The 9,143-nt window shown below is 52.5% G+C and overlaps 1 protein-coding gene across 5 annotated transcripts in view; it reads right to left on the bottom strand.

Annotated features, from left to right (window-relative positions):
• The window catches only part of TNRC6C (trinucleotide repeat containing adaptor 6C), an 83,324-nt gene that overhangs the window by 3,498 nt on the left and 70,683 nt on the right, over nucleotides 1-9,143 (bottom strand). For 4 of the 5 annotated variants that reach the window (XM_033091405.1, XM_033091407.1, XM_033091408.1 and 1 more), the window contains 3 exons: nucleotides 3,323-3,517; nucleotides 2,470-2,540; nucleotides 1,851-1,990 (listed from right to left, as the gene is read on the bottom strand). In XM_033091405.1, the coding sequence (XP_032947296.1) occupies nucleotides 1,851-1,990; nucleotides 2,470-2,540; nucleotides 3,323-3,517 (406 nt within the window). Of the gene's footprint in view, nucleotides 1-1,850; nucleotides 1,991-2,469; nucleotides 2,541-3,322; nucleotides 3,518-6,108; nucleotides 6,226-9,143 lie in introns of all 5 variants that reach the window. The other variant, XM_033091409.1, reaches the window with a different exon arrangement.

Here is a 9,143-nt window from a genome sequence, read left to right as displayed (position 1 = left end):
TTGGAAAAAATACTGGAAAAAAAGCTCCTTGACATTGATCTTGGCAATGGTTTTTCTTTGGATATGACACCAAAAGCACAGGCAACAAAAGCAAAAACCAACCAGTGGAACTACATGAAACTAAAAAGCTTCTGCACAGCAAAGGAAACTATCAAGAAAATGAAGACAACCTATGGGATGGGAAAAATATTTGCAAACCACCTATCGGATAGGGGGTTAGTATCCAACATACGAGTATATAGAGAGCTTATATAACTCAATAACAAGAAAACAATCTGATTGAAAAACGGACAACCTAAGTGTCCCTCAATGGATGAATGGATAAAGAAGGTATGACACACGCACACCGGAATATTATCCAGCCGTGAGAAAGGACATCTTGCCACTTGTGACAACATGGATGCATCTTGAGGGCCTTATGCTAAGTGAGACAGTCAGACAAAGAAAGCTAAATTCTGTGCGATAATCACTTGTACGTGGAATCTGAAAACACCCAAGTCATAGAAGCAGAGAGCAGAATGGTAGGAAGCAGGGGTGGCGGTTGGGGGAAATGAGGAGATGTTGGTTAAAGGTTATAAACTTCCGGTCAGAAAATAAGTAAGCACGGCGACTATAGTTAACGATGAGCGTATCACATACTTGCAAGTTGCTAACAGAGCAGATCTTAAATGTTCTCACCGCCAAAACGAAATGATAATTATGTGGTGTGACGGAGATGTTAGCAAACTACAGTGGTGATCATAATACAACTCACAAATATATTAAATCCATGCAATGTACACCTTAAACTGACAATGTTGTATGTCAATCGTATCTCCAGAAAAACCTCCACACAAACAAACAAACAAACAAAACAGAGTAGGCCAGGGGCCACGCAGTGCAGCAGCCCTGCGTCTTCCTGTCTCACTGGCTTTCTGCTTTTTCTAATGGGAAAAGTGCAGCCGAAGTCTTCCCGTCACAGGCCACCCAGACAAGTCCTGCAGTTCCTGTTTCACCACTGCCACTTCCAAGCCCAGTGTGAAGTCTGGTTCTCAGGTTAGACGTCCAGCGGCTACACTGTGTGCTGCTGACAGTGCGTCCTTCAGGGAGCATGGAAATGTACCATTAAACTCGAGCATCACTTAGGATCAGTGAAATTTACACCTTGGGCGGAAAATAGCAACGACTAGTTTCTAGGGCTCACATGTCACATGATGTCACTGAGGAAGTCCACTCACACGTCTTATCAAAACTGTCCTTACATCAGGGGAGAAGAGTTGGCTGTAAGGACCATGGCCAGGCCCAGCAGTGGGCACGAACGGGTCATATGCCCGCCGTGACCCGGTGGAGAGAGTGCCTTACTTCCATCACTGGGCTCTCCATTCACTGTCCCGGGGAGACCTATCCCTAGTGGAGGGAGGGCACAGCCACAGCAACTCAGCAGAAGAAACGGACACGTCACAAGACGCCTGCCATGGGGTGAACTGTGTCTCCTCAAATCCGTATGTTGAGGCCCTAAACTGTACTGTAATATCTCTGATGTGCCTGTATTTGGAGAGAGGGTCTTTAATGAGGTCCTCAGGGTGGTGGGCCTGGCTCCACTCTGACTGGCGTCCTTATAAGAGGAAGTCAGGGACACAGACATACTGGAAGGAGACACAACCATGTGAGGACACAGCAAGAGGGCGGCCGTCTCCAAGCCAAGGACAGAGGCCTTGGAAGGAGGAGACCCTGCTGACACCTTGATCCTGGACTTCCAGCCTCGAGACCACAACACAATCAATGTCTGTGCCTGTGGAGCTCAGTCACAGCAGCCCCAGGACACTCCTCCAATACCCCCCACGGCAGCCGTGTGGGGTGAAGAGACATACATGTGCAGGGACTTCTGGGCCTTGGCGGCTTCCTCCTTGGAGCTGTACCGGACCACGGCATTGCCTTGCGTCAGGTTCAGGTGGAATGTGATGAGAGGCCCGTGCTGCAGACACAGCGTCCGCAGCGTGGAGCCATCGATCTGAGTGAGGAAGCAGAGGGGTGGTCACGAGCCGCCTGTGGCTTCTTCTACAAATCCTTTCTCAGGGAAACCGTGCATGCGGTCCGGTGCCCTCAACACGGGACGATGTCTGTGTCTCAAAGGCTCAAGACATGTGACTTTATACTTCTGTGGCCGTGTCATTCAAAAACCTTGGACATTTCACTGCTGTTTGATGAGTTTCTAACCAGAAGGAGAAAACCCCGTTCTGGGTCTGCACATGATGCAGAGCCTGAGGTTCCTAGCAGCCCCGTGGCCCGTGACCCGGGAAGTGGGGAGCACAGGCCAAATCGCTGGTGAGTGGGCCGTTAAAGGCGAGCAATTCTGTTTACAGAGGTGTATTTTCGAATCTCAAAAGAGTAACACGTCAGCAAGAACCTGGGTAAGCCCCCGGCTGTCTGCTCCGGTGCTACCCGCATCCCCTCTGGGCCCGCGAGCTCGGGGACCCCGCCCCACAGTACCTGGGGCGTGAGGTTGCGGAGAACGAGCCAGCTGCTTGTCCTTCCCGAGGTGTCCGTGCTCCAAGCGGAACCTGCACGAGCCCGGGGAGAACTCGGTCAGTTACCTTTCCCAGCGGCTTCTCATCGCACCAACATCGTGGCAGCACGGAGCCTGCTTAGCCTTTCTGTGTGACAAGCCCGGACCTCACAAGGCCCGCAGAGCCCAGCGGGGGATGACAGAGCTCCCCCGTCTCCCTCCCCTCACTTAGCGCTAAACTTGTTCTCGTTAACGAGACAAAGCAGACGCGCAGGGCTGCAATTAAAAGGCAGAGACAGCTATTTCACATATTATCTGTGGCTGGTTCCAACCTCAGTTCCTTGCATTCCCAGGGCCTGGCTTTCATCCCTGCCAGTCGGCAGAGGGCGCCTGCTGGAAGCAGAAGGAGGGGTGGTGGTCTCACGCTGGGGCGCTGTGTGGTTTGGGGCCGGGAAAGCCCTACGCTCCATTGAAGTGTTGTGGAGAAGCAGATACCAGAGTGGAGCTGAGACCCTTGTGCTGGCCGAATGGGACATGTCCCAGGCCCAGCGTGGCCCCTTGGTGATGCTGTGACACTGGGACACTGTGGCCCAGAGTAACCCGTCCTGTCATGACCACCCGGGCTGATGCGGAAATACTGGCAGCAGGAGAGCTGGGCCCAGACAATGCCCTGAGAGTCCAGGGCACCTCGGCCCCCTCTAAGCCCTCCCAGGTCCGGGGGTGGGGGGTACGGGTGCTCACAAAGGAGCCGTAGGACAAAATGGCAGGCATGCTCCCCAGAGGGAAAGCAGAGAGGGCACGGAGCACCCCGCTTTGAACCCGAGAAGCGCTGCGTACCGGAAGTGTAAGAGCTGGTCCAGCCGAGGGGGCTGGCTCCCCACGTGGAGGAAGGCTTGGGATTGCTTAGCCCTGGAGGTGGCCTCGTGGGCGCAGTAGTGTTTCTGGGCACCTTCCACAGTTCATGGGACAGAGAGGCTTGCGTGTGGGAGGCAGGGCCGGAGGACCACGTCGATTTCATGTCTGACAGTTTACCTGGAAGGCAGAGACATGGTGCATAGGCTTTGTTGAGACAGAGAAGGCAAGTCGCTGCAGTGTTTGGGGGACCACACACAGTGGTCTCGGGCACCAGCAGACTGCGTGTGTGATGAAAAGGAAACACAGTAAAGCACCCCCACACGACCACCCCGGGGCGTGCTCTCCCTGGAGCTTCCACCCGAGACAGTCTGCCTGTGCTCAGTGTAGACCAGTATTTCTGATACTTGACCAATGTGACACTTGCTAAATGTGCCAGACACAAGTGTGCCATCAAGGAAACAGAACTTTTGTTGTTCAATGTTAAAGGTAACCTTCTCAACAATCTGCTTAGCCAGTTTGTAATGTAAGAAATTCATCAAGGTCAGAACCTAACGTGTGTGTCTTTCACGCTGTTTCTTTGGGTATGAGACCCTGGCCAGAGCCATGCTCCCTGACATACCCCGCCCATCCTGTCATCTTGGATAGCTCTGAGACGTGCCCTCTGGGCTGCACTGGGGCACTGGGTGTACCCCAGCTGTACCAAAGGCTCAGAGGTGCGGCATCGTGGAACCTGGGAGGGGGAAGAGGGTTTGAAGACTCTGGGAGAAAAAACAAAACTGGTAACGACCATCGGCCCAGCCCCTGCTGCGCTGAGACGCCTGGACGCCTGCCATGCTCACCTCGCCGGCCAGCGCAGCACACAGGTGTGGCCGCCATGGTCACTGGCGCTGGGCTCCCGGTACAGCACTGCACCAACCAGGTCAACATAACCCTGGCCACGAGTCGACTGTGACCTCACAACAAACAAACGCTAAGCTCAGCAAACGTGCCACTGGTGAGAAAAACCAAAATGCCAGGAAAGCCTGTCTTAGATATAGGGAAGGTGGATTTTATTTTGCTCCTTCTCTTTAGCTAAATGACTATGAAGTATTAAAGGTCTAAATACACCTCCTTTGTAAATATTAGAATCAACGTTAGGAGGAATAAAAATAATACAGAAGCACTTTCTCTCTCTTTTTAAAGATGCTACATCAAAACTCCTTTCTCTCCTAGGAAGTGGTAATTCAAGAATTCCTACAGCATTCTTACATTGGTTTCAAAGAAGCCTGGACGAGAAGGTTTACTGAACACAGAAATGCATCTGAAGAAGTTTGTAAACCATGTATCCTCCTTATGTAAGCTCTCTATCTATGTACAAACCGACTACACATCTTGTGCGTGTGTCCACATTTCTCTATATCCAGGTCTTAACATTTTCAGATTCAAATTCCTCTGAAGTTTTTCTGTCAAACAGTCCTCGATTCTTACTAGAGGAACTCGTAAAGTCTAGGGCCTGGAGGGACTTCCAGGCCCTGCATTTCTCTGCGTAACGGGAAGTAGTCGCACTTGGGGGCTGGGAGTTAATGAGGGGCCTGCTACGGTCGCCTCCACCCCTGATGGCAAACGAACGAAACGGCAAGCTCCAAGCGGGTGCCGCCTCCACGACTTCAAACCCTGTGCCCCCTTGTCTTGTAGCCACAGGGTGGATAGAGGAGAGGAAAGTAGATACATTTTGGCAGCAGCAGTTTACATAAGCACACGATCCTCCCGAAGACCCCACAGGGATGTCACCATCCCCACTCTCCATCACACTACATGGTCACCCAGCTCAGGGACAGAGTAAACAGACCATCAGGACAAGCCAGGCCTGTCAGATCTGTTTGGGGAAAGAAAGCACAGGCTACCTGATGAGACAAGTAAAGAGTTAATGGGGGCGGACGGGTGGCTCAGTTGGTTGGAGCACGTGCTCTCAACCACAAGGTTGCCGGTTCGAGTCCCACAAGGAATGGTGGACTACACCCCCTGCAACTAAGACTGAACAACGGCAACTGGGCTTGGGGCTGAGCTGCGCCCTCCACAACTAAGACTGAAAGGACAACAACTTGACTTGAGCTGATGGGTCCTGGGAAAAACAGGCTGTTCCCCAATAAAGTCCTGGAAAAACACACTGTTCCCCAATAAAGCGGAAAAAAAAATTAATGGGAGCTAGTAGGATGGGACAGGCAATTAGTTAACAGGAGCAAGCTTGCGAGCTAACAGGCACGAGCTTCAACATTTAACCACTTGGCTCTGAATCTCTCGGCTAGCACTGCACCTGCAGGCTGACAAGCACCGCACCTCCATCATAGGTGGGCACAGAGCAGTTCCCAATCGCAACGGCAACGCCCTGCAAGCTGACACCCACCAAAGACGGGAACAGGACAGTTCCCAGGAGAAGCTAATAGTAATGGCAGGCCCCCTGCAAGCACCCTACATCCTGTCTGGAAAAATAGAAAGACCCACCACTTCTCATCAACGCAGCTCTCTCCATCAGACATCAGACTCTCCCCTGACAAACTTCTTCTGCCAGTATTTCTCTTACCCTGTCTCAGCAGCTCTTTCTATCAAACTGCCTTGACCAAATTCCTTTTGCCAGTTCCCAACAGAACTCTCTGTCTGACTTCTAACAAATCTTTTTGCTCTCCCACTTTGTAGAGTCTCATGAAAGCTTTCACGTTCTGCGAACCACCAGGGGTTAACTCTATGCCAAAACACTACCTGCAAGGCGAGAGGCCAGGTGCAACGCATACCTGTGGTACTAGGTGCGGGTGCAATGCTGCTGAACGAGCGACTGTAGCCAGAGGCACCGAGTGGCCAGGCATGTGAGGAAGGAAGCGTGGCACTCTGAGATGGTGGTGGGGGGGACCCTGCAGAACCAAACATGGCACTAAGAAAGGTGGCCAGCAGGTGTGCCCCTCTAAGTGGCCATGATGGTTCTAACAACCAGAGCCAACTGCCTCCCGAACTGCCGATTTAGCAGATAGCTGACAATGAAAGCGTGCTGTGGGCAAGCTCATGGAGATGGTGTCCTACTCTGGGTCCCCAAGCTTCTCGTAGGCCAGGGACCTTCCTGACAGCTGAGGAGGCAAAGACCAGGAGACAGCACGAGCTTGTCTGAGACAGGGTTTCAAGGCACCAGAGAAAAGGGCTGTCCCCAGGGGGTTTAAAATGCCACATCAGAGTTTTAAAGGATCACACTGATTTCCCCTTCCAGGTAAGCTAAAAATATAACACAGGGCAATTGCCATTACTTTCACACCTCAAACAATATCCACAAAACTAAAAAACAAAAGGAAACAATACTCTACACTTTTTATTATAAATTTTGCCATAAAGACCAGCACTATTTTTGACTCAAATGTCTCAGGCATCCCATTAGTTCCCACATTTCTCATCTGAACTACAGGAATAACAAAGAGAAGTCTGTGCTAATAATTGTGAACTTGAGCTACTGCGTCCCCAGAATGGCAGTTTCCTATTTTGAAAAACCTGTTCCTGAACCCAGGAGGAGGCTGAGGGTATGCGGGCCCCTTGAGACACCCTTGCTTCCTGAGAAAGCTCAGCTCCCTGGTGGTTGGCATGTTTCCATGTCACCCTCCCTCATAATTCTTGGAGAAAAGCTAGAGGCTGGGGAACAAGAGGATGAGGCAATGGTAACAGTCTGGGTGGAAGGAGGATGGAATCGGAGCCCTGTGACTTGGAAATTACCCCGCCAGTGTGCGCAGGTGGCTGGGGCAGGGGACACAGACACATAGGAGTGTGGCTGCCACGTTTTCCACCACAAATAATCTCAGAAGTCACGGGACCCCCTTCTGGGTGGTGCATGGACAACCTCAGGGGGCGGGGGAGGAGCTTTCACGCAGACCACCAGGCCTGTGACTCCTGGCAGACTGGTGCGGTGCGGTGTGTGCCCAGTACAGCTGTGTGCAGCTGCCCTGCTGTGAACCACCTTAGAATGGGGACATCGGAGCTGAAGAACACTGAGCTGATCCCAGAGCTGCGCATCTTCCATTGTAAAAGATACCAAGTCCCCTGCCACGCTGAGCTTCCTCCCTCAACCCTCCTCTAGCATTCTGCACTTACAGGCCGTCACCAGGGCCCCGAGGGTGTACCAGTGACCCCTATGTGGTATTTCTTTTATAATTAACAATAGGGTACCTAGATTTTAACAGTGCTCTAGCTTTGAAATTTTTAGTTTTAATAATGGAATTTGTCCCATACAGTGACTTTTCCTTTCTAGATGAAGTACCAGTCTCAGGAGGTCATGAAACAGCACGTGTGCACCTCACACTTCTGGTCAACGGTCACTGCATCCAAGTCAAAACTGTAACAGCTGAACAAATACTGGGCTAGTGTACACTTTTAATGTCAAGTCACAACTTAACACCGATGGCAATAAATACAAAAACACCACCTGGTAGTATACTCAATGAAAGAAGACAGACAATCCCACTATGGAAAGACGTAAAACAAGCCAATGCCAAGAGATTGGCGGCTATTTCTCACAGTTTTTCTTCTACAGCACGTCTTAATTTTTTTTCCCTCTGTACTTTAGATCAAGCTGGTCACTCAAAAATACGACACCCTTTCGTGGCTCAGTCAGAGCTCGGTCCCCGGAGGGGACGCTTGGAAGCCCCCGTGTGGGGAGCAGCGCGTCCCGCCCTGGAGAGGCGGCCAGCCAGGTCTGCCCTTCGCAGTTTCCTCCCACTGCCCTGTGGTGGTGGCACCTTTGGGTCCTAAAGGTATGTTCACTGTGCTCCGCTTCTCTCAGGTAACAAAGCAGGTGCTGGAGCAGAGGAGCGAGGGCTTCCCGGGGCCGTGGCGACCTGGTCAGGGGATGGACGGAGGGCAAGGGGGCACTTGGCAGGAGCAGCCCCAGACGTCATGTGACGCCAAAGAAAGCCGCCCAGGTGGGATGGCTGCCGCCCGATCTCCACCTGAGAGCTGGACAGCCCTCTTCTCGTCTCCTGACGCGAACGCCCCTCATCCACCACATTCCCTGCCGCCTTGCTCGGGCACTCTCAGCTGCTCAGCTCTGTCCTCAGAATTCACCTGCGTCTCCAGGCCGCCTTGTCACGTCAAGGCACACTCGTGTTAATGTGGAGGACCTGCACGCCCCAGGGGGCCCCCCAGGGACCAAGGGATCACTGATGATCCATCGGCCACCGGGCAGGCTCCCCGCACTGGCACAGCCCTGCTGCCACACTGGAGCCATCGAGCAGTGGGGGCTGAGTCTTACTTCTGTCCTGTGCCTCAGGCCGTCCCCTCGGCCTCTCATACAGGCTCCACTCCCCACAGCTCTGAGTCCCCTGTGCCACTCTTCTGTCCCTGACGGCGGGGATGCCCACGACACCACTGCTCCAAGAAGCAACTGCACGGGACACGGGGAAGGCGTTCCTCTGGGAGGCCGGTCTGGATTTCTCCTGGCTTCTACCCCAAGCCCAGACACACTCAGAATCTGAGACTTTAAAGAACCATTAAGAAGAAAGGCATCTCTCCCACAGGTTGTATCTGAAGCCGGAAACCTGAATGATTGTGTTGGGAACTATCCAAGTGCTGGCATTCGTGACAAGCACCTGTGGTAACCTGGTTGTTCCTTCGCAGTATTAGAGCGCTGATGACAAACTGTCAGCCCGGCACCCACACAACACCTTCATCTGCAGCCGCGGGGCAAGCGAGCGACTGCCTTTCCCAACACTGCACAGGAAGTCTCTACTTCTGTTCTGTAGCACAGCTTATCCCTTCCTTCCACTGGGTCCTGGCGTCTCCCAGAGGTGTGCCAAAA

The sequence above is a fragment of the Rhinolophus ferrumequinum genome, chromosome 21 (genome assembly GCF_004115265.2).
Source record: "Rhinolophus ferrumequinum isolate MPI-CBG mRhiFer1 chromosome 21, mRhiFer1_v1.p, whole genome shotgun sequence".
NCBI classification, from domain to species: Eukaryota; Metazoa; Chordata; class Mammalia; order Chiroptera; family Rhinolophidae; genus Rhinolophus; species Rhinolophus ferrumequinum.
This window is presented reverse-complemented; position numbering and strand designations above follow the sequence as displayed.